The sequence below is a fragment of the Stenella coeruleoalba genome, assembly GCF_951394435.1.
Source record: "Stenella coeruleoalba genome assembly, chromosome: 11".
Lineage (NCBI taxonomy): Eukaryota > Metazoa > Chordata > Mammalia > Artiodactyla > Delphinidae > Stenella > Stenella coeruleoalba.
The window spans coordinates 9661320-9685880 of NC_137157.1; the positions used below are offsets into that span (position 1 = coordinate 9661320).

The 24561-nt window shown below is 56.5% G+C and overlaps 1 protein-coding gene across 3 annotated transcripts; it reads left to right on the forward strand.

Annotated features, from left to right (window-relative positions):
* The first annotated feature begins 1742 nt into the window (after nt 1–1742).
* On the forward strand, nt 1743–24561 carry DNAL4 (dynein axonemal light chain 4). 3 transcript variants are annotated; one of them, XM_079938214.1, is made up of 6 exons: nt 1743–1822; nt 9339–9546; nt 11135–11218; nt 12445–12543; nt 22192–22261; nt 24463–24561. In XM_079938214.1, the coding sequence occupies exons 2-6, from the start codon at nt 9478–9480 to the stop codon at nt 24540–24542; spliced, it is 402 nt and encodes a 133-aa protein (XP_079794340.1). In that variant the 5' UTR covers nt 1743–1822; nt 9339–9477; the 3' UTR covers nt 24543–24561. The 3 variants fall into 3 exon arrangements, with proteins under 3 accessions (XP_079794340.1, XP_079794342.1, XP_079794341.1); XM_079938216.1 differs by lacking the exons at nt 22192–22261; nt 24463–24561 and adding an exon at nt 13166–13545; XM_079938215.1 differs by lacking the exons at nt 22192–22261; nt 24463–24561 and having other exon boundaries at nt 12445–13545.

Below are 24561 nucleotides of genomic sequence, written 5' to 3' on the forward strand. Positions count from 1 at the left end.
TGCCAGCAGGGGGATGGGTCCACTAAGATAAAGACTAAAAGGGTCTATTGGATTCTACTCTTCAGGAGGTCACTGGTAACCATGGAAGAGGGAATTTTGGTGGTGTCGTGGGAGTGGAAGCCAGATTGCAGTGGGCTGAAGAATGAATGGGAGGTGAGAAAGAGAAGACAGCAAATATGGACCCCTTTTGGGAGAAGTTTGGATCAGAGGCGGAAGCAAGAGCTTCATCCCCCTCAAAGGCCACCTTCCATCTCTTGGAGAAACTTGGCAAAGAGGATTGAGGAAATCTGGAGGCTGAGTCACATGTCCCGTGGACCCTCAGAACACACCAGGGAGGCAAGCTGGGAATCGGCAAAGGCCTGGCGCACCTCAGGCTTCCAAGTCTCAAAGCTGAACCTGCTGGGCCTGCCTTCACCTACCCATTCCAAATCCACTCTACCATCTTCTCCATCCGAGTGATCTTTCCATAACCCAAATCTGCCCGTGATTCTGCCCTACTTAAAACCCTCCAGCAGCTACTCTCCCGCACTCTCACCTCACTTCTCTGAACCTGGCATTCAAAGCCCTACTTCCCTCTGCGTCTTCACTTCCACTGTCTTCACCATCCCCCTTCCCACTTGCACCACATTCATCATCTACCCAGGCCTCATGGAGCCACCAGCAGTTCCCCAGTGAACTGTGTGGACCCTCCTAGCCGCTGGTCATCTTAGACTCAGCCAACTCAAGCACCACCTGTTCCGAGAGTTAGTTCCTCCCTCCTTGGAGAGAACCGGCACCTTGCCCACACCTCTACCAGAGCACAGGTAGAATGAATTACTCTCTATCTATTTGTTGACATGACTTTCCCCACACTGGACTGTGCCTTCTCTGGGACCAAGGTCCTCATCTTACTCCCCTCTGAATCATCAGCACCTGGCCAGGGCTGAGTTCCCAGTAAATGCCAATGAATGTGAAGTGGGGTTCCACCCTAAGTACCCATCATGATAGGGTAGATGGTTAAAATATGGAACACCCCACTGACCCTTTGATCCACCAATCAAATAATTGAATCTGCAGGTTCTTCTCCCCTCCCCCCTTTCCCTTCTCCCTAGTTGTACTCATATGTTCAGATTAATTTCTCCTAAGGGAAAGAAGAGGCAGGCTCTGGACAATGGTATCTTTAGGTCAGATGGTACAATGTCTCCCACGGGCTAGGACTAGGCAACTATAAGAGGGTGTGCTGCTGTGCAAGAGCCCCTGGGTTCCTTCTCCAGGAACTTAACCTTGATTTTTTCCTTTTACAAGCTACTTAACCTCTCTGAACCTTAGTTCAGATGGATGTGGTTACGAATACTATTCGAATGGTGTTCGTAACCACATCTCATTGTGGTGAGAATCAGGTGCGATACTCATTGTAATGCTACTTAATATTAGGCTTTTGAGATCCCAATAAAGTGGCATCTTAGGGTCACGACACAGACAAATTGCATTTGTTATTTCGAATGACTAAAAGGAACTCTCCAGGCAATACTGCTTTTCAAAGTTTCTCTAAAATGAGAACTTCTTAAGGTACCCGGCTCCTCAGGCTCACTTAAGACAACTATAAATGAAGCCCCACCTCCCCAACCTCTAAGCCACGCCCCTTTCCGCACAAATCTCTACGTTGTGGGCCCTTCAACATTGATTGACGTTTTTATTGACCAATAAGAAGTAAAATTTCCGTCAACGTCCGGTGAGGGGGCAAGACTTCCTTGCTGTTGCTAAGACACTCTTGTTTCCCTCCTTGACAACCCTGGCGGGGGTGCACTCGCTGAGGCCCTGGCTCCGGCCCCCGCGGGAGCAGGTGAGGCCCGGGGGAGCGGTGGGCAGCCGGGCGGGGAGGGCCGGCCCGAAGCGGGGCCGGGAGACATTGCGGGGCGGGCGGGGCCTCGCCTACCGCGGAGGCCCCACCTCAGCCTCCTGCCTGTTGGTCCCCAGTTCCAGGTCCTCCCAACCCCCATTTCCCTCCACCACCACTTCGGGGACCTGCGAGCTCTGTCGAGACAGTTTCGCCGTCGCGACTCTGCAGGCCGCTCCTCCCTACCCTCCCGAGGTCCCCTCCAGCTTCACGATCCCCCGTCCTCCCTAACCCAACTCCTCCTCGCGCCTTGAGCCCCTATCTTTCGCAGGGTAACCCCCTCCTCCCGCGGGTGGGCCGGTGGTCGCCATCGCCTCCCCCCAGACCGCTTGACTTGGGCAGTTGACGACGTGCTGGGACTCGAGGCTGGTCATTTCCCTTTTTGGCCTCAGTTTCCCTATTTGTAAACGGGAAGTTAGGTTGAATGATCTCTAAGGTCTCTTTGACGCTGACGTTCTAAGATGTGATTCTTTGACCCAACTGTAGGCTTCCCTGACGATGTGGTCCTTTTGGGAAGTTTCGGGTGTAGTGAAAAGGACTTGGCAAACCTAATTTGGATTCCCAGTTACAGGACCCTAGCAAGTTACCTAATCTCTCTGGAGTCCAGTCTGAGTATATATAGAATTAGGAACCTGCAGCACATCTCCTTTGGGGATTCTGAGGATAATATGAACTTCCTTCCTTTGTCTCTTATTTCCGCACATTTTCCCCGTCTGAGAAGTGTCACCAGCTCCCTTATGGTCAGCTGTCATTTCTCCGTTTCCCCTACAAATCCACATCGCTAGCTCTGATCTTTCTCCTGGGCTTCCGTGGTTAGGGAGAGTTTGGGAGTGGGGGTTGGAGTAGAGATTGATATATTGATGTGGTGCTTGGCCTTGGTGGCTTCCCTCCTGCCCTGATAATCCATTATTCCATGATTCCCTGCTCCTGATGAGACACCTCCATTTGTGTATCTCACCAACAGCTTAAACTCAGCAGTTCAAAAATCAGACCAGCCCGCGTCTTTATCTATCCATCTGTCCTACCTGACTTCCCCTGTCTGTCTCAGTGGCGTCACCATCCTCCTGGGGCATCCTCCATCACTCTGCCACGCCCGTCCCACTTAGGCAGTGTCAAGTCTTTGATTGGGCCTCTGCAAGGGTCTCACATTCTCTCTATGCCTAAAGCCACCGTCCTGGTTCAAGTTTTTAATGCCTGTCACCCGGGCCATTGCTGTAGCTTCCTAACTGGTGTTCCTACCTCCAGTCTCTCCTCCTGTTAACCCAGCCCACCAGAATAATTGCCCCAAAACACAACCATGTCACCAGCCCCCAAGACACTTCCAAAGAGCTTCTCTTTCTCCACTAAAAATATCCATACTTCTTAAGCCTGGGTCTTGGGGCCCTGCTATATATCCACAACCTGACCCCAGTATCCATACTTCTTAAGCCTGGGTCTTAGGGCCCTGCTGTATATCCACAACCTGACCCCCGTCTTTCTTCCCAGCCTACTTTCTCTTTTCTCCCTTGCCAAGTTCTGTCCTCAGGCCAAATTGGACTGTTGGACTTTCCCAGAAAACGCTTTGAGCTTTCTGCTTTGACATCACTGTGTGTGTTCATCTCTCTGCCTGGAAGGTCTTTGCTCACCTCACCCACCCATCAGGATTCCCACTCACCTTTTAAGGTCTGACTCAGATGCTGCCCCTACCACCAAGCTTTTCTTGCTGTCCTCTGCCGCCTCCAGAATTCTCCTATTTCCTCTATCTTTGCACCCGGCTTGTGGCGCTTACTGCTCTCTGCCATGAACCGTAGTTAATTCCTTGTGTATGTGTGTGGGTCTGTCATATTGGATTGTATCCTCCTTGAAAGCAGAGACTGTCTCTTGTTTATAGCAGAGTAGTTGGAAAAGCTTAATCCTGAAGTCATATATAGCTGATTGAATCCTAGCTCCTCCGTTTATTAGCCGGGTGGAAAGTCACTTTGCTTTTCTCAGCCTGAGTGTTCATCAGAGAAGTAGGGATAATAGTGCCCATCTGACAGAGTTCTTAGGGGGAGTAAATGAACACCCGTCCTGTTGTCTTGTTCAGGGTCAGTGCTTAATAAGTGTTATTGAATGGATTTGATAGGTCCTCTCCCTTCCCAGGGGGCAAATGAAATATAATTTAATTACAGTTTAGATATTTGTTGGGCTTCTGCCATGGTCAGACATTGGACTTGGTGCTCTCGGTGTTCAGGAGAACAGAGCAAGTCGTTCAGCCCCAGGTGATTGTCTGGACTCACGAAGCACTGCTGAGTCGTGACTGGTTGTGAGATGTCACCAATAGTTAGCGATTGTGACTGATTTTTTAAAAAAAGTAAATCAGGGCTAACTCCAACTCATTTCTGTGATAACGTCATTCTCAGTCCCTTACGTTCAAATCTGTTCTCTTGAGTGGGAAAGGAGGGGGTAGGTGGGAAAGTGGGGGGTGGGAGACTGTGGAGTCTGCTGTCTGTAGTAAGCATCTGTTCTCCTGTGGAGCTGATGTCTGTGATAGTTATGGCTTTTTGTTGTACTTTGTATCCTGACAAAAATGTTTGGATTTGGGTATGTCCGTGAGGGTGTACCACACGAGTCAGTGTTGTTTATTGCACCATCTTATACATAAAGAAAACGTCTTGATCTCTACCTCCTCATCTTTCTCTCTTCCTCTCTCCCTCTTTCTTTCCTTCCCTCCCCCTGGTTTAAGACACATCAGAAGTTTTCACTGGACCTCAGTGAAATGAGAAAAAAGAAGGGTGATGTGAAAAAAAAAAGGCTTGGTGTGCATGAAGGGTAACTCTTTTCTTGAGCAGGACTGTTCTTTATCCTGCGATCGTCTCTTTCTTACTCTTAAAACTTTCTTTTATAGTAGATGATGCATTTTTAAAATAAATTTATTCATTTATTTATTTATTTATTTTTGGCTGCGTTGGGTCTTCGTTGTTGTGTGCGGGTTTTCTCTAGTTGTGGCAAGCGGGGGCTACTCTTTCTGGCGGTGCACGGGCTTCTCATTGCGGTGGCTTCTCTTGTTGCGGAGCACGGGCTCTAGGCGCGCGGGCTTCAGTAGTTGTGGTGCACGGGCTTCAGTAGTTGTGGCGCGCAGGCTTAGTTGCTCCTCGGCATGTGGGGTCTTCCCGGACCAGGGATCCAACCCGTGTCCCCTGCACTGGCAGGCAGATTCTTAACCAGTGCGCCACCAGGGAAGTCCCAGGTGCATTTTAAACTGATTGTGGAATCCACATCTTCCGTGTTGTTTCCTGACGTCACCACTGACATCTTAGACGAACGCTCTCAAGTCCTTAGGTTCCTTTCTCCTCACCTTACGAGCTTTGCCCTTTGTTTGCCAGAAGGCAGAGGGCGGACGTGTCAGGGAAAGGCAGGAGGATAGCCAAGGTGCCGAGTGTGTGTGTAGCCCCGATACGGCTGGAAGTCGGAGGCCTGCCTGGACAGGGGGCTGGACCAGTGGCTGCCGAGGATTGACATTGTTTGTGTTACTGTCTTGTTTCCTACTTGCTTGTGACAAGAAAGCAAGCACAGAAGGTAGCTTCAGAAGAAGAGACATGGGCTCCGCTCCTGGCTCTGTCATTGCTGGCTGTGTGCCCACAGGCCAGCCCGCAAACCTCTCTGAGCCCCAGTGTCTTGTCTGAGAACTGGGAGCGGGTGCTGCCCTCACAGGTTGTTACGGGCTGAAATGAGGCAGTAAGTGTGAAAGCGCAGTGTCACCACACTACAGCCCCCGGCCCAACTGTGTTTACCAGATTTCCTTGTGAGTCCCTCCTCCTTCAGTACTAACAGCACCGGGGGGGACTCGGTGAGTGTTGGTTTGTTTGGCCTAGCATTTAGCTGTTTAGTTGGCTGGGATATGAACAAGGGCATTGCACTTCCCCTTCCTTCCACACCAGTAGCAAGAGCTGACATTTACTGTGAGGCAGAGTCTATTCTTAGGCCCAGTTTCCAGATGAGAAAACCAAGGCCTAGAGATGTAAACACTTACCCGAGACAGACCGAGGTGTGAAGTCAGACCTGCCTGTGGAGCACGATGCCGTGCGCCAAGCGTGTCCTCCCACCTCTCGGATGCTGGAAGGTGGTAAAGGGGTGGCGAGCTGTGGTCCACGAGCCAAGCGTGTTCCAGGCGCTGAGTGGCTTGGGGTGGGGGGTCGGGGTGCTGGCTGACACTTTTGACCTTATTTCCCAGAATTCATTCATTTTTCCTTCCTCCTCCCCACATCCCCTAACCCTCTTAAGGATTCCTCCCAAACACTTCAAAAGCAAAATAATAAATAGTGACTGAGGTCATTGCCACAGAAGAACAAGGGGCACAGGCTTTGACAGGAGGATAAGATGGAGAGCCCTGCCTCTGCCTCCTGTTGCCTAGGAGAAGCCTCGCAGCAGACATGGGCGAGGCTGTGTAAAGCTCCAGAGGGGCCCTTGGGTAAGGAGGGGACTAAAGGGCAGAGAGGGAGCAAGGCTGCCACTGGCTCTGTGCGCCAGGACAGGCCCCGGGACGGTCAAGCTCTGGTACCCAGGAGATTCAAGTGCCCTGGCCAGGGGCACGCTTCCATTATTAAAGGGCTCTCTTTTAGACCTGACGCAACTTCTTCCTGGCCTGATCCTGTCAGGCACACACTCATTTGCATGGAAGATTTATAAGGTTATTAAAACCTCTAGTTCTGCTATTTTCGGTAGCATTCTATCGGCAGGGTTTTAAAATCGTGGCTGAATGACTGTAGCTGTACTATAATGATACAGCATCATAAAAAATTCTCCTACCTCTCTGGATTTGGAAACACATAATCTATAACTGTTCCTTTTCATTCTGTGAGTCTCATTCCTTTTGGATCCCCAGGAGTACGTGCAGTGGGTAGGAAAAGTATTTGCAGTCGTGGTCCTGAATAAATGCGGTTGAATGAGATTGACGAAGTGCTGGCTGCTAACATGGTGGCTGTAGGGGCAGCGTGATGCTGAGCGCGGGGAGCTCCGTGATTTCAGAACGCTCACGTGCATCTGCTTGGTGCTCTCGACAGCTCTCTGAGAATGAGAAGGTGGGATTATCCCATTTCACGGAGGAAACCAAGACTCAGGAGGTTAAATTACTTGCCCAAGGCTGCAGAGCAAGGAAGAGGGCAGAATTGATTTCAGTTACAGAGCTAGTATTCCAGCCTTAATATTCCGCCTCGTGATCCTGTACTTTCTCTTCTCTACAAGGTGATGTCCCCTCTAAAAAAAAACTGTCCCAGTGGCTTTTCCACTTTGTTCCTGAAGAAGGGGCTTTGGTAATACCTCTGAAGTCTTGTTTCATCAGGATTCTATGTGTTGAAGCAGAGTCCAAGCAGCGGTCACAGACCCTGACCTCCCCGAGGGCACACGTATGCACAGTTGCCACCGAGCTCCCCTCCACACTAGCGCTTTTTAGCCCAGAGGATGAATTGGATTGAGTTGAAATATTCAGGTGGAAGGGCCCTAAGCAGCTGCTTCAGCATTGTCAGTTGTTCCCGCTTGAAAACCTCAGGAGGCAATGGAAGCTTAAAGCCCTTATTCTTTTATCATCAGTGTGGCCCCGCACCTTCTGTCACCCCTTGGTGATGTGGAAGAGGAGGCAATAAAGTGGCCTTTACCGAAGACAGCTAGGGGGACAGGGCGCAATGGGACCCTAACATTAACGAGAAAGGACGAAATGATTCACTGGCTTTTGTGAAGTAAGACACTTCAGCAGAGAGCACAATGAGATTGTACTTGGTAATTTGCAGGCTTATATATAGAGACAAACAGAAACTGCTAATATCTGAATGGTACAAATGCCCAGAACGATGAGGTAACAGGGGCTGTCTGTCCGCTGGGAAATCAGAACATACCCATGCTGTGGGGCGTGGGGTCGGTGCCAGGCTTCCAGCCTCGCTCGAGGGAGCCGAGCACATGGAGTGGCGCTGAGGACTTCTGCAGCATCAGAGAGTGGGATAAGCTCGAGAGCACAGCCCAGAAAAAGTGCACAGAAAGCTCAAGGCTTGGCCAAACAAGGGTCAAGTTAGCATCGGAACAGCAGACACCGAAAGGGAAGATCAAACCTTCCTCTCACCGCTGGGCTCACAGGAGCCGTGCTAGTGGTCACGCCCTAGAGGTCAGGCGTGCGGGCGCCCGCTGTGTGTCGTTGCCATGCAGAGGCCTTGTGAGGAGGGGTTAGGGTGACCGTGCCCAGATCAAACCCCAGCTTTGCCGCTCAGTAGCTGAGCGACCCTCCATTCATGCAGGCCCTAACTGGTGGGGTCGTTGGTGGCATGGGGCTGAGTAAACACACGTGGAGCGCTTAGAACAGTGTCTGGCCCAAAGGAAAGCCAAGAGACGTCGCTCGTCGTTACCTGCCCGTTAGTTGCCCGTTAGTTACTACGCTAGGCATCTTCAGGGTTCGGTGGTCGTGCACTGAAAGCAGATGTATTTGGAAATGTGAGAAGCGCTGGAATAACATTATTTGGCTGTATTTGGCCAATAAGGATGGTCACAAAGGGCTTAACGACATGGCAGTGTGTATTTATTTGTGTTAGTAGTACTTCTGAGATTAAAAGTTCTTTGAATTATAGGATAAAGAGAAACACCAGAATTTGCAGCACTGCTTCCAGTCTTTTAGGATCCAGGCCCATCTCTTTAGAAAAAGCCCCATCTGTTTTTCCATAACTAGATTTGGAAAGAAAAAAAAAAAATCTATACATGTGTATTAGCTTTATAACTTTTCAGTCATATCCTTGTATGCTCCCCCCAGGAGCCAGAGGGAGGGAAGCACAATTTACTGAATGCCTACCATGTGCCTGGCGTACATTGTCTCATTTGATTCTCATAACAGCCCCATGAGATAGATTGGACTACCTTCATGTTACTGATGAGGAATCTGAGGTCCAGGCCATGTAGCTAGTGTGCGGTAGCACCGGTACTAATGCCTCAGCCTCCCAACTCCTGGGCCGGCCAGACGGGTGGCCTGAGGGAGTGGATGAGAAGAGCTGGGCTGCCAGGTGTGCCAGGGAGGGCACAGAGCATTGCTGGTCCCCTTCCTCCCACAGAGCAGGGACCTGCGGAAGGAGGCACTTGTTTGCCCATAAACCCAGGGCTGTTGAACGTGACCTGACATCTCACTTCCTAACCATGTCTGCTGGGGAGCAAGGACTGCGTACATAGTGGGCATGCAGAGAAGCTACGTTCCTTAATTGCGAGCTCAAGGCTCCACCCTCAGCCTGGCCCGCAGTCAGTATTTGTCTTGGTAATGACAGTGTGGGCTTGCAGCCTCGTACCGACGTGTTCTTAGCTGGGTCCCAGCATCTCGTGTTGACTCATCCTCCCGTCTGCAGACTTGCTGGCCATTTGGAAAGGATGCAGAGGAGTTGAGATGGGGAGGTGTCAGATTGTTACTGAGACATTTCTAATTTGCGATGTGTGGTTTTTAAGCCAACTCGTTTCTCCTGGTTTTTCCTGTTTTCTGCAGCACCCCTTGGGGAAAGACATTTTCTGCTCCCACCAAGCTGGCTGGGCCTGCTTCCTGAATCTCCTGGGTGTGTCTTAATTACCAGTCCCAGCACCTCCTGAAAGCCCCACTCTCTCCTCCTGGTCACAGAGGAAGGATCATGGGAGAAACAGAAGGGAAGAAAGATGAGGCTGATTATAAACGACTGCAGACCTTTCCTCTGGTCAGGGTAAGCCCTGGAGGAGGGAGCCAGGTAGCCAGCAGGCCCCACAGAGCCTTAGAGAGAGGCAGGGGGAGCTTGTCCCCTGCAGAACAGCAGTGGGAGGAAGTTAAGAAGGGCTCTGTTGGCCAGATCTAGAGACCGAGGGGTCAACAGTGATTCATCCTTTCATTCATTCATTCACTCGACAATTATTTATTTAGGCCACCTGCTATATATCGGGCACTGTTCTAGGCACTATGGATGTAGGAGTGAACAAGACAAAGGCCTGGCCCACATGAAAGAAAGGTTTAAAGAACATAATTTCAGGTAATGAGTGCTATGAAGAAGAATAAAGCAGGTATAAGGGGCTGGAGAATAGAGGATGTCTTCTAGAAAGGTTTCTCTGATCAGAGACCTGAATAAAATTAGGGAGCAAGCCTTGTGAAAGTCTGGGGGAGAACACTCCCCAAGCAGGGGAGGCAGCAGGCACAGAAAGCCTGAGTAAGCCCAGCGTTTGGGAGGAACAGCAAGAAGGCCAGTGTGGCTGGAACAGGTGCTGAGGGGGTGGCAGGACGTGAGTGTCAGCGTGACAGCAGGGCCAGGCCCCAGAGACCTGGGGGCCACGGTGAGAAACGTGGATTCTATCCTGAGTTCAAAAGGGAACAGTAAAGAGCTTTAAGCAGAGGAGTGGGAGTGCTGTGATCCGTTTTACGTTTAGTATTTCTAAAAGATCACTCTAGCTGTTGGAAGGAGAATGGATTTTAGGGAATCAGGGTGGAAGTGGGGAGACCAGTCAGGGTGCTATTGCAGAGGCCCAGAGAGATGTGGGTGGCCGGGTCCAGGTCACAGAGTAGATAGAGGTGGCAAGACATGGTAGGATTCTGGACAGATCTTGAAGGTAGAGCAAGAGAATTCACTGGCGCATTGCATGCTGGGTACGGGGGAGAGCAGGCCAAGGGTGGCTGCTAGGGTTTATTTCGTCCTGAGCCTGGGAGAGAAAACTGTGTTGATTACCAAGAGAGGGAAGACGGAGGAATAGGTTTGTGGGAAAAATCAAGAGTTATCTTTCAGACATCTGAGGTGGTCAAGTAGGCAGTTGGACATAGGAATCCGGAGCCCAAAAAAGAAGTTAAAGCCAAGGATGAACATGTGGGAGCCCTCCCCGCATAGAAGATGCATGAATCCGTGGAGCGGGGGGGGTCCCTAGAGAGCAGGTAGCTGGGTGGAGACGAAGCCCAGAAGAGGAGACACATCAGCAAAGCGGCCCGAGAAGGAGCGCCCAGAGGGGCCGCACCGTCTCTTCAGGCTTCTGGGCGCGTCAGCTGTGCTCTGAGGCTACTGGTAAACCGTTCCCGTGGCCGGCAGGCTCCCGCCTGGGCCAGCCTTCAGCCCATGCCTGTCGCTGTAACACGCTGGTCGCACAGGGGCCCGGGGCCTAAGAGCCCGCGAGGCTTAGCATGATTCCGTCAGGAGATGGGTCATCTCTCTGGGCTGTGCCCGGGGCTGTGCCGGGGCAGCTCCCCGGTGTCCGTGCCTTACGCTTGGGACGGAGGCCAGCCCAGGAGGCAGGTCACAGGCTGAGGCTCTCTCTGTTTGTCCCCTGCCTTGTCTCCAGCACTCGGACATGCCAGAGGAGATGCGAGTGGAGACCATGGAGCTGTGTGTCACGGCCTGTGAGAAATTCTCCAACAACAACGAGGTATTGCCATCAGTGCAGGTGGCCCCTCGTGTCTTTGGTGACCCCTGTGGCCCCAGTCCCCACAGCGAGCCCCAGAGAGTCCTGCTGGGACCAGGCTAGAGCCTTCCTTGGAAGCATTCACACCGTGGGGAAGGCCGGTGAGGGGAGAGACCGGTGCTGTCTCCGGTACTGATCCGATGCTCACGACCAGCCCTAGAGGGAGAAGAGCCAGAGGGCTTTCCGTGACGCCCCTGCCCGCGTTCCCCGTCTCAGGCGGGCTGCTGAATAGGGCACCTTTCCCCTTGGCTCCGTCCCTGCGGAGAACAGAGGCCCACCCAGGTGCTCATTCATGCATCCATTCATCCATGCAAGAAAGATGTTAGACGCGTCCCTGTGCCAGGACCGCGCTAGCTGCTGGCGATAGCGACAATCAGCGTCGGCACAGGGATGCCACTCATCAATCTGGTGGTGAGCAAGAAAGAAGTCGGTGTCATGGCAGCTTGAGTGATGAGGCCGACCCTGGCTAGTGAGAACCCAGGCTTTGGGCCAGGGAGGCCCACGTGCACATCCCATCTCCAGCCCCTCCTAGCTCTTGAACCTTGCACAGGCCATTTCTTATCACCCAGTGGCCTAGTCTATGGCCAGGGGTGAGGGGGCTGCCAGTGCTCAGCAGGTGCCTAAGCACGGGGCTCACCCCGCAAAGGCCGGGCCTCCGCCCCACCCCCAGGCCTCTTCTCGAAAGAGTGAGTGCGGGAAGGAGGGAGCCAGGCCAGCTTCTGTCCCAGAGCCCACCAGGCCCGTCGGGGAAAAGCCTTTCTGTTCCCTGAGGGGAAGCCTGACACCTCGTGGTGACGATGGTAGTCCGTGCAGTCTGCGGCGTGCTCTCCGGGCGCTTGTTCACTGAGTGCTGAGAACAGCCTTGTGGCCCTGGCACTGGACGCGGGCACTAAGGGCAGAGCCAGAGCTCCAGCCCGGGGCCCTGTGTCAGGCCCGAGGCCCGCTCTACCGCCTCACCAGTGTCTTCTGACTGATGAGGTAGTGTCTGGTTTCCTGTCCCTGTGTAACGACAGCCCCTGGCAGGAGGGTCCCCGTGCGGAAACCCTGTCCGAAGGTTCCGTAAGCAGAACAGCGATATCAGGCAACAGGCCTTTCTTCTTGCCAAGACTTGTGCTTTCCGGAGAGGCGCTGACTCATGCCCACTCTCTCCCCGAAACCTCCCTCTCTGATGAGCATCCTCTTGGTTCCAGAGCGCCGCCAAGATGATCAAAGAGACGATGGACAAGAAGTTCGGCTCCTCCTGGCACGTGGTGATCGGCGAAGGCTTCGGCTTTGAGATCACACATGAGGTGAAGAACCTCCTGTACCTGTACTTCGGGGGGACCCTGGCTGTGTGTGTCTGGAAGTGCTCCTGACACTGTCCCCCACCCCTGCCCCCGTCCCCCGCAGGCCTTTTCCTGCTGTTCCTCTGGGATGGGGAGCAGCCCCAGGCAGCTCCTGACTTTCCAAAGGAAAGCGAGCTCTCTTCTGTTGTCCTGGGTACCGTTTCCTGAGCCGCGCCCAGTGTGTGAATTCGTTGACATCTCTGCCCCGGGCTCGCAGCCGTCTCACGCTGAGTCCCAGGGCGTGAGGGGGCGGCAGGGGAGGGGTGGGGAGATGCGACAGGGTAGAAGGAGCGGGGGAGGTGGAATTGCTCTCACAGGGACATGCGAGCCCCGCCTTTCCGGCTGGCTGCTCACCCCTCACAGCCCGGGAGCCCCTCGCTCCCACCCGCAGCACTGCAGGCAGGTGTCCGCTGTCCTCGTCTTTACGGGCCGTATGCAGACGGCCTCGAGAGGGAGTCTGTCCTCAGGGGTCGCTGGCGTCTCTCCTTGTCCTCCGGAGAAGTGGTGACCCCCACCCCACCCCAGAAGCCCCTTTCCCAGCCTGACCCCGGGCTGAACAAGGCACTGCATCTCGTTGGGCCGACAGCTCCACAGCCCCGGGCTTTGACGTGAGGACCAAGCAGCCTGTCGCCCTCCGTCCCCTCCCCGCTCCCCAGCCGCCAGGCTGCGTGAACCTGTTACCCCGCCTCACCCATGCAGTTGGTAACCAGTGGCTGAGGGTGTGGGAGCTGCGACTGCGCAGTTTCTCGAAGTGTCACTGACCTCCGGTGAGACGCCTGGGCCAGGAGTGCCCTCGCCGTGAGGCCCGTTTCAGCAGGGAAACCTGGCCTGCCACTTCTCATCAGGGACCGCATGCTGATTTGTACTTCTTATCTCTGCTGGCTTTTCTATATTCTTTTTGAGTGTGGGGAGAAGGGTTTTAGTAGAAGGGCGAATCCTATTTTACACAGCGGTCTAATTTATATGAATGTCTTGGTTTTTACAATTAAAATAACCAAAAACTGATCTTGATCTACAGTCTCTCGAGGTTGGAGTGAAGGCAGGCCCAGTATCCTCAGGCTGTGCTGGGTCCCAGGAACTCGGGGGAAGCTTCTGGCCGGACCACAAGGCTGCCGGAAACCCTGTGCTCAGGCACGGCCCCGCGCGCCTGGGCCCTGCCCCCTCCCCGTTCCGTCACGGGTGCGGACTGAGCGCAGTTGGATGGGGCCCCGTGGACGCTGACTGAGACACCCTTGGTGGCCAGACTGAGCCACTATAAAGACGTTTTCGGTCTCACATAATGTAGTTCAGTTCAAAGATGTTTATTCAGCAGCACTGAGTGCCAGGCCCCGGGAGTGGGGACGCAAAGATGGAGAAGCCGCAGACCCTGCCCTCAGTGAGCTCACAGTCTGTCGCAGAACACTTGAACCCGATTGTTTCAGCGGGATGTGAAAAGTGGTGTAATAAGAGAGGACAGGACGTGGTTGGGTGGAAGGAGGTTTCATGCCCAGCCCAGAGAGTGAGGGGGAGCCTCCGGGCGGGGGGGGAGCCCTGAAAGCCAGTTCTTGAAGGGAGAGTGGGATTTTCCCCAGGGAGGAGATGCTCCAGGCCAAGGAACGGTGGGGATAAACGCACAGAGGCGGAAATGGCTTGAGGAGGAGGGGCTGCCCTGCAGGCCCGAGAAGCCCCTTCAGCTCAGGGGCTGGCTCCGGAATCTGAGTCTCACACCCCAAAATGCCGGGTCTGGGCAGAGCTGGGGCAGCCTGTTCTCCCCAGCCCACTGTCCCTGCACTCACGGGGCCTCCTGAGATGGCCCACCTAGGACATTCAGACCTGGCAGTCCTGGCCCCTGGCCCGGTCACAGCCTCCTGAGGCTGAGAGTCCAGTTGTAATGGGATCTGTCAGCAGCTCTGCTGGACGGCATCCTGTCAGTCAGCTAAGCTCTGCCCAGAGACCCGAGCGGCTGAGCTGGGAGGAGAGCATCGTCGGCCCACCCGAGAGCCTCACAAGTGCTTGCTGGGTTGCTGCTGTGTGTGGTGGGGTCCTGAGCTCAGTGCGATGGGGAAGAAAAGGAGAAGTCAGGGTCACTGCCCCAAGGCTGACCACCTGGATCTAACTGTGGAGCGGGTCCTGGCCCTCTGGGACTTGGGGGGCGCGGGGGGCAGCTCCTTGACCTCAGACCTGCGCTGGCCCGAGCCCTGTGCCGCGCTGGGTGCTGCCGGGAGATTGGCGAGGCGTGCAGATGGGAGTGCAAGGAGAGGGGGTGCCGAGGCCTGGAATAGCTGTGGTTTAGTAACTGCCGGCTTTGCGGCTGTTCTCTCCTTTAATCTGCCACACGTGGGTGCCAAAAAGTAAGACAGGCTCAGCCCGCATCCCAGGCGGCGGGGTGGCAGTGGGGAATGCGGGCTCTGAGGTCCACAGACCCGGCTCCGGCCCAGCCCTGCTCTTGCTAACCTCTCTGTGCCTCAGTGGCTTTGTCTATAAAATGGGGATAAAAGGAACCAGCTCCTGAGGTTGCTGGGAGTCTCAGGCCTGCACCTGGCCCTGTGGTGCACACTGTGTGTGCTTGGGCGTGCTGCTCTCTTCCCGGCTGGAGATGGGGTGCTGACACCCAGCTCCCCCAGGACGGGGTGGAAATTCAGCAAGATTTTACAAGCCGGCACGGTACTGAGTGCCGGCCCCAGCAGGCACTCAGTACAGTGGTGCCCCTTCTGTCTGCTGCGGCGGGCCCGTCCTCGCAGAGGGCCGTGCGCCCACTGTCGAGATTGGGCCGGGTGACCCGGGGCCGTCGCCGCTGTTTCCCAGACACTGCTTCTCTTGACCTCAGTGGCTTTCCTTCCCTCTGCTCCCTGAGACCTGTGCCAGCCGTGGTCACCCTGACCTTCCTCCCAGGCCCCTCCCCGCTCGTGGCCAGTGATTCAACAAGCATTTGCTGACAGGGGCTGCAACAGGAGAGGGTCGTGACGATGCGGAACGCGTCGGAACACACTGGCCTTGGCAGTGGCTGGCAGTCCATTGAGGGAGGCAGACCCAGGAGCAGAAAAGCAGGATGCCTTTAAGTAATCTGCTAGTGGGGAGGGAGGGTGGGGTTCAGGGGAATGCGGGGTTCGGGGAAGGGAGAAGCTCTCACTGCCCAGAGCACTGGGGGAGGTGTCACAGAGGAGGTGGCATTGAACTAGGCCGTGGCATTTCCAGGGGAGGGATGAGACGGGGGAACGCCTGGGGAAGGCACCCTCGGGTGAGGGGGCAGGGGCATGTGCAGAACAACGGGGGCCTGAGGAAGCTGGTGAGATGGATGTGGAGGGCAGTGGAGGATTTGGGGGTGCAGCTCCCAAGAGGGCGGAGGGAGGAGGAACGGGATGAAGACGAGGGTTTTTTTTTTTTTGCGATACGCGGGCCTCTCACTGCTGTGGCCTCTCCCGCTGCGGAGCACAGGCTCCGGACGCGCAGGCTCAGCGGCCACGGCTCACGGGCCCAGGCGCTCCGCGTCATGTGGGATCTTCCCGGACCAGGGCACGAACCCATGTCCCCTGCATCGGCAGAGGGACTCGCGACCACTGCATCACCAGGGAAGCCCGGTGAGGGGTTTCTGGGGTTGAGGACAAGGAAGCTTCCAGCTGTTGAGTGTCCCCCACTTGGCAGGCACTGGGCTCCCTCCCTTACGACCGCGATGTCCTGTATCCTCAACAGACCTCCGAGGTGGAGATCACCGTCCCCATTTACAAATGGAGAAACTGAGGCTGGGCGGGCGAGGTATCTCGCCCAGGTCCAGTTAGGAAGCGACTTCAGCCGGGACCTAGACCCCGGCCTGCCGGCCTCAGCGGCCCTGCTTGTCAGGGCACAAGCTGTGTCCACAGGCCTGCTGTTTACCTCCCGCCCAGTGGACAGCTGGGGTCCCCACGGCCAGTCCACACCTCCGTCCATCGGGCTCCCAGCTGCTTCCTTCCGCCGGCAGCAGGCCTCCACCTGCCCTCTGCTCGGCCTGCCGCAGCCCCCGGCATTCACTTAATGGTGGCAGCGACCACAGCCCTGCAGCCACCGCCAGCCCCGGCCCCTCCGGAGCCGTCTGTGCGTGGGCAGCGGTGACTCGCCCACCGACACCTCAGTCCCCTCTGCCGGGCCCAGCCAGAGTAGGCGTAGGGGAGATCGCAGCCTTCTCTGGACACGTCAGGAGGCCGAGTCACAGGCCCCAGCCCTCTGCCTGGGAGAGCAGTGCGCACCGGCCAGGGAGAATGAAACGCTGGTCACCGCACCGGGGCCCGCGGGGGTGGGGGTGGGGGTGGGGGTGGGAGGGGGCCAGGGGCACCGAGGCAGTCGGTGGGAGAAGGTGAAGAGCAAGGGCTTGGTAATGGGGCCCGTGGCATCCAAGGCGGCGCGCACGCTGCCAAGGGGACGGGCTGCCCTTGAAGCTCGCGGGGGGCCTGTGGAGAGATCTTCTGGTGAATATTTAATGTTCTTGGAAGCGATGCAGAGAAGCTCCAGGATCCCGCCTAGCCTACTTGCTGCTCCTCCGGAGAACAGAGCCTACGGGCAGGCAGGGGTGTCCCCTGGCTTGTGGGCTCCCCGGCCAGCGCCTCCCCCTCCCCGCAGCAGGACCGACGGAGCTTGTGAAGCAAGGCTTAGCTCCTTTCGGGAACAGGGAGCAGAAACCGGAGGGTGTCCTGCAGGCCCCTCCCCCGAGTCTGGGAGGGGAATTGTTCAATTTTAGCCGTGAGCCACCACCCTGTTCTATTTTCCTTTTGTTCTCCTCATCTCATATTTAAAGCAACCACCTCCCACTGCCAGCTGCTGTCTTCAATCCTTAGAAAGATGGGGCGGGAGAGGGCGGGTGGGGTAGAAAGAGGGCAAGCTGCGGAGGCAGCAGACCTGGATCTGTATTCATAATATTGCCAGACTGTCGGGTGCCCCAGGCGTGCCAGGCCCTGCACTAAGCATTCTGCAAACTCGATCTCATTTAAGTCGTGCGTCCCCCCTGTGAGGAGATTCTCCCAGCATCCCCCTTTTACAGATGAGGCATCCCAGAGAGGTCAGGCTCGGGGTCTCACAGCCAAGATTCACCGTAGGCCTACAGGACACCCCAGCCCAGCTCTTAAACCTCTCCGGGAGTCTGCCCGCCAGCTGGGACAGCCACTGTGCTTCTCAGATCTCAGTTTTCTCACCTGCAAAATAGGGTTCCCAGCTTCTGCCCTGCCTCCTTCCCAGGGTTACTGTGGGGCGCCAAGGAGATGGTGGCCATGGAGGTGGAATTGCTTTAAGGTTAGAAGTGCCGATTGGGGATTGGGGTCAGGGCCAGTCTGGGGAGCCATCTGCTGCCCTCGGGCCCCCACTTCTACTGGGAGACTTGGGAGTGTGGAAGGTGGGGCTCAGCAGGGCAGGTAGGTAATTACCTCCAAGGCCCTGTCGGCACCGGTGCCCTGCAGGGTCAGAGCGTGAGGGGCGGGGTGACCACACACACACACATCCAGTGGCCAAGGAACCCAAACAGCGGGGACCAGACCTTCCGTCTGTGTCTGTCCTTCCAGCCTCAGAATGGCCGGGGAAACTCCCTGAGGAGCCCCTGCCCTAACAGTAGGGAAATGGCTTCCTAGAGAACTTGGGATGTGCCCGAAGCGGGGGCTGGCCTGGGGCAGAGGTTTCTCCTCCACATACCAATAGCCTCAGAGGCGTGGTAAGAGTGGTGTCAGCTCCTCTAGGACTCTTCCCCCCCTGTGGTCCCTGGGCACTCCATCTAGAGGGTCACTTTGTCCCCACGGTGTCCCCACGGTGCCTCATCTTCTGTCCTGGTATCTACACTTGCTACGTTTTATTGACTTGATGGTGGAGACTATGGCTTATCTCTCTATCACGGGGCCTGATACGTATCAAAGATGCATTGTGACTAGCGAGCAAGTGAATAAAGATGGTTGGAGGGAGGGAGGGATGGATGGATGGATGGATGGGTGGGTGGATGGGTGATAAATGAGAGGAAAAGTCTTCTCCGGGAAGCTCAGAGCACCAGGGCACACGAGGCAGTCACATGAGTGACAGCTGGGTCAGGGGCGTCCCTTGACTTCTGATGCCCTCGGCCAAATTTCCTGGCCCCTCACAGGAGGCCTCGGGTTTATTTGGGACTCAGAAAGTCACTCCCCTTTGATCTGGTTCATAAGGAAACTGAAGACTCAGAAGCAGCGTGCGTGGGTTCCCAAGGCTAGAAGGGCTTGCTAAGAGCAAGAGGTTGTGCTCAGACCCGAGTTCCAACACCAGCTCCACCGCTTGCTGGCTGTGTAGCCTTGAGTGAGTCCCTTTCCCTGAGCCCCATTCTCTTCACGGGTAAAGTGGGGTGAAGTCCTTGTCCTCCTATCCCAGAGGTCACTGGGAGGGTCAGGCCTATGGAACAGCAGTTGAAAGGGGGTCAGGGGTGAGCCACTGCCATTAAAGCCTCTGCCAGAGTGTCGTCATTGGCAGGGGAGCCTTCAACGCGGACCCTGCACCCCCAGTTGGCCTGTGACGACCGCCTTCTGCCTGCTGTCCTGGTGCTCTTCCCAGCCATCACCCAGCAATGATTTAATGAGCTCCGGAGGTGCCAGGCCCTGTGCAGAGGAAATAGGCACCCACTGTGGTCCCTTGCCGTTGGGGACACAGTCTAGGGCAGACGAGCTCTAAAGAGGCTTCCTGGAGAACGCTGTGCAGCCCGAGCAGAGATAAGCTGGTGGGTGTCCAGCAGACGCGTGTTCCAGGCAGAGTCCCCTGCGGAAGCCCCCGATGGCCCTGGCAGGTGCAGAAACTCTCCCTTGAACACTGTCTAGTCTGGAGCTTTTTCGGGAGCCTGGAGCCGAGGGGCTTTGCATTATATAACCCCCTACAGGGCTTAGCACAGGGCTTTGTACACAGCTGGTGCTCAATAAATGTTAAGTGAATGCCCTTATCATTTGCAAAACCTTTCAGCACATTCTTTGTGCTGCTTCTGCTGGGGTCAGGGACATGGGACAGTGGGACACGCTTGCCGACCCGGAGGAGCTTGCAGTTCCGCAGACATGGAGCTGGCAGGACAGCTCCACGTGCAAAGTGCCATTGTGGGCATGGGTGCACCCAGGAGGGGCGCTGAGACAGAGGAGGGACATTGAACTGAAATGGACCTGAGTTCAATGCGAGGGGAAGGAATTGAGGCAGAACTCGGGATGTGTACACAAGCCCTGAAGACAGAGCGTGACATTTTCAGAAAACAAGGCCATTTGGTGGGGCGGGGGCGGGGGAGATGAGCAGGTTGGGGCGACAGTTGAGAGACGCCTCCGGAGAGTCAGGCAGGGGCCAGGCCTTCGTGGGCCTTATTCGCTGCAGTAAGGATGGAAGTGGGGGCAATGAAGGAGGTGACAGCATCCGCGTGGCAGGGTCTAGCTGCCACACAGCGGGCAGGCTGGGGGTTCAGGGGGAGGCCTGCACCGGGATGGAGAGGGTGCTGAATTGGGGGAAGCAACAGTGTGCAGGGACCCACTGAGTGCTGGGAACGCAGGGCTGGATGGAGGGCCTCGAGGAGGCATGGGGAGGGGTCGCTCAATCCTTCCTTGGGCTGGGTGGTCCTTGCATTTCCCCCACCCCCAGCTTAGAGCCCCTGTGGACCTGGGAGGGGCAGTGCCACCCTGGAGATGGACCAGCTTCTTTGGAGGTTTGTCCAGGGCCAGGAGTGGGGCAGGGTAAGCATTCTGTTATTGAGGAGCCCGGAGCCCAGCCCTGCCTTCCCCTTGGCCCCTTGACCTGCGGCCCCTTCTCTTATCAGTGCTCCTAACCCCACCCCAGCCTACCTGGCTAGGGCTCCCTCCCTTGCCCCGCCTCCACTGCATCCCCAGAGCCTTGGGCCCTCCCTGGACTCCATCTCTGGGCACCCCTGCAGGAGATGGCCCTCCCTCCGTGGCTGGCTCCAGCAGATGCCACCTCACTCTATCCTCGCAGTATCCGCACCCCCTTTGAGGCTACCTGGGCGACCTAGCTGCCTGGCCTTCCAGCTGTTTGCATAGCGGCCATGGTACCACTTCCAGATCCTGGGACTCATCTCGGTGGCCCTGCTGCTACACTTGGCTTCCCCCTCCTCTTGGGCCCCTTTAGGTGGCCTTGTCACAGCCAGGGCATCCCTTGCCTGATCCCCCCTGCCCCCAGTTCGGGAGCCCCTGGAGGCACTTAGCCCAAAGCCGTGGGGGCTTCAGGAGCCGCAGGACTTCAAGGGTGGCAAGGGCTCTGTGGAGAGAGGGGCTGCCCAACAGAGCCTGGGGCCACAGTCCTGCAGGAGGGCCAGGGCGAACGGGGTGAGCTCTCTGCCCACCCCGTCTACACAGCCACGTCACGCTGCGGGAGAAGGACAAGCTCTTCCATGTCACCCAAGGAGAAGTTCGCTGACCAACAGCGAGAGTGCCGAACGGACATTCAGGGACTCGAGGGTGGGGCTCAGCTGGTTTCTCCCTCGCCTCCGGGCCCCTCTGTCCCAGACTCCCTCTGTCCTCTCTCCGACATCCCTCTCACTGGATGCTGTGCATGCTGGGCCAGTCCCTACATTCAGCAGTGGCTCTAACCCCGGGCCATGGCTGAGAACCCTGCTAACACGGTGAGCGCTGAGCTCCCACAGGATGCGGGTGCCAGGGAGAGGCCTTGCTGCCCAGACTGGCCAGGAGGGCGTCTCAGAGGAAATAGCATTTGAGCTGGGCCTGGAAGGGGTTCCTGCAGGTCCCAGGGAGGTGAGGAGGGGTCAGGGCATTGCAGCTAAAGTCACTGTGGGTGGGAGTGGACAGAGCTGAAACCGAAGCTGGGTGAGGCATACACCTGTCATCCAACCGGCAGCAGCGAACCAAGGAGGGCTTCTTGAAGGATCATGATGCCAGAGAGCCAGGAGAAAAGGTCTCCCGGCCTCTTCTCCCAGCTCGGAGGGCTGACAGGAGACAGCCAGTGGGCCAGTCACCTGCCCTGCTAGTCAGTGTGAGCTGGGCTGTGAGTTATACTGTAGGCCCAGGAGACCACGGCCTCCTAACCCAGCTCCCTTACCCACATCTCACTCACCCATCATGACTAGAAGGACCACGCTGCTCCCTGGTTTAAGCCCCACCCAATAGATTCCCCACTGCCCCAGGATAAAACCCAGCTCCTCACCCAGCCCGCAAGGCCCAGCATGGCCTGGCCTCACTGCTTCTCAGCAGGGCCCAGCTGCCTGGGCATCCAGCGCCAGCCCTGCCCCTTGGGTGTGGGGTTCCAGGGTCAGTGAGGGCCAGGCCAAGTTGACAGAGCCGCCCGACCCCCTGGGGTACCTACCTCACCTGGTAATGCTCCCACATCAAGGAGGCCGAGTTGTACCCCCAGCATGACCAGCTGGGCCCGTCCTGTTGGAAGAGGGGCTACCAAGAGGGTCGTGGCCTTGGGTACAGCCAAGTAAACCCCGTGGCCCCACCCCATGCTCCCCATCCACCAGCCCTGCCCTCCCCGACCCCATCTCCACCTTGCAGTCCACAAGTCTAGGGAAACCCAGACAAAGCAGCCCCAGCAGCAGGCCCTCTTCAGATCCAGGAGATGAGGACCTGGGAGGGGAGCTCTAGGCTCTGCCGTGGACTAGCTCTGGGTCCCCAGGACCAGCCACCCCGCTCTGGGCTCATTTCCTCCTCTGTACCGCTTTTGCAGTGCCCTCCGGCCAACGCTTCCATGGTACAATTTTCCAACTCTGCTCGGGCCGCATCCTGCTTCCTCCAAGGTGAGTTCCTTCCTCCACCACTAGGGGTCCTCTGGGAGGCTGGTCTCACCGCTGCTGGCGGTGCGGGGCGACCTCTCGTGGACACATGTGGGCATAACATGGCTCGTCCCTGACTGCCCCGGCCGGGACCGCAGGAGGGCGCTGGGAGGGCCGGCCCGGCTCTGCCCACACCCTGCTCTCCTCCCAGGCCCAGGGGGCCACAGGCCACCTCCTCGGGTTCATTGGGCCCAAGTGGGAAAAGGCGTGGTGGCTTTGAATCAGTCGGACCTGACTTCCTTCCGCTCTTCACTGGCAAACACTGAGCACCTGCTGTGTGCCGCGCCTGTGTGGGTACTGAGACAGCCACCTAAGAGCAGGCAGGTCCCCACTGTTACTGAAGTTGTGGTCCAGCCAGGCCCCTGTGCCTCCACTTCACACTCCGAGCCCCACGTCCCTCCTGTAACTTTGCCTGCTCGACAGCCCCACCTCGCAGGGCTGCCATGACAACAGAGGTACCGGTGCTCGGGCCCTGGCCCAGGGCAGACACCCGGGACCCAGTGACTCCCTCGGTAGGTCACCAATCCCTCCTCCCCCACCCCCCCACTTCCACACTCTGCTGCCCCTTTTCCCAGAGGGTTGTTCCAAGGGCTTCCAGCGGGACCCCCCGAAATCCCAATGCCTGAGCACCTCCCCCCATGCTGGGCCGCCTCTTCTGGGAGATCATTTCGGTGCTACCCCCACCCACCCAAGGAAGGGGTCAAGTTAATAGAATTTGACTGCGAAGCTCTTTATAAAATAAAGATCCTTTCATAGACTGAGGGAGTGCTCTAAAATTTGCCTTTCAGGCCCCTTTGGATTTTCTGCTCAGTGGGTTTGCTTAAAGCGGGGCAGTTCTGAGCCCCTCCCCCTCCAATGGCCAACCCAGGCCAGAGCATCTGGGCTTAAATACTGTCACCCCAGGCCCCAGAGAAAAACACAGGCTGGGCCAGTCCCTCTCAGCCCCCAGGGAGCCCTCCCAGAAAGCAAGAAGGCAGACCCTTGGTACTTCATTCTGTGTCTGGGAGTGTCCTATCCAAAGCAGGGCCCCCAACCCCAAGCCTACAGTCACCCTGAGGAGGGACTCTTGCCATGCTCCACACTCCTTCCCAAAAAAGAAAAGAAAAGAAAACAAAACAAACCCAGGGACATTCCTCACAGCCACTCACACATCTGTAATTTACCTGGTGACGCAGGGTGAGTACACTGAAGCACAGAGAGGTTTAGTATCCTGCCCAGGGTCACACAGCCATGGGAACTTCACAGAGAAGGGAATCCAGAGCAGACTACAAGTGCAGTGTTCTGCAGAGACCCCAGGCCCATTTTCCTGGACCATCTGGCTCACCTTCAGAAAGGCCTGCCTGTAGACCAGTTTGGGAAGGAAGCCAGGGAGCCGGCAGGTAAGTGCGAGGCTCCCTGCTGGTTCTCATTTCATCCTCACCACGGTCTCTCAAGGTAGATGACACTATTCCACTTTCGACAGATGAGGAAACCAAGACCCAGGGAGGCAAAGCCACACCCACAGTCACACAGCTCTCCCGCAGGTGCCGGATTCTGTCCCTGCCGCTGCGGGCAGGTCGCTGACATGCCCCCTCCACCAGGACAGCAGGCCTCTGGCCTCTGACCGCTGGGCTCTGGGGTGGAGAGCCAGGTAGGGAGTGGGCAGGGGGCCTTTCCATCTAATGTCAGGCTGACCCAGGAGCAGGAGACCCCTGCCAGCTTCTACTTCTCTGACGTGGAGCAGCACAGTTCAGAAATGGCGGCTTTCCTCCTGGCTGGTGCGCCTCCCCCGGCCAGGTTCCTGGCAGCTCCGGGCCTGCGCCTTGGGAGCACAGACAGATCGGCAGACCTCCTCAAGCTCATCCCGGCCCTGGGGTTCCCTGCCCCCACCCCGACTCTCCAGGGACAGATTCTTCCCCTGATGCTTTGCCCCGAGCCTGGGGACCACCTGGGGGCTGGCATCCGTGGCGTGTCAGACCCTCTGGCCTCATCATTCACCAGATGCTTTCCTTGGACAAGCCCCTTAATTTCTCCAAGCCCAGCTTCCGGTAAAGGTGATGGTCACCTTACATCTCACTTCTCAGAGACTTTAGTGAGCTAATAGGGGGTAGGAAAGTTGCCTAGCACCTGATTAACAGGCACTAAAGAAAAGCGTGTTTCTTTCCCTTTCCTTTCTTCTGGGGCAGAATCCTGGATTTCTGGAGGTCCCCGTGGCCGTGGGCCAAAGGGTGAATATTATCAAGGAGATCTGAGACGTCACCACTAGCAAGAGAGCTCTGCAAAAC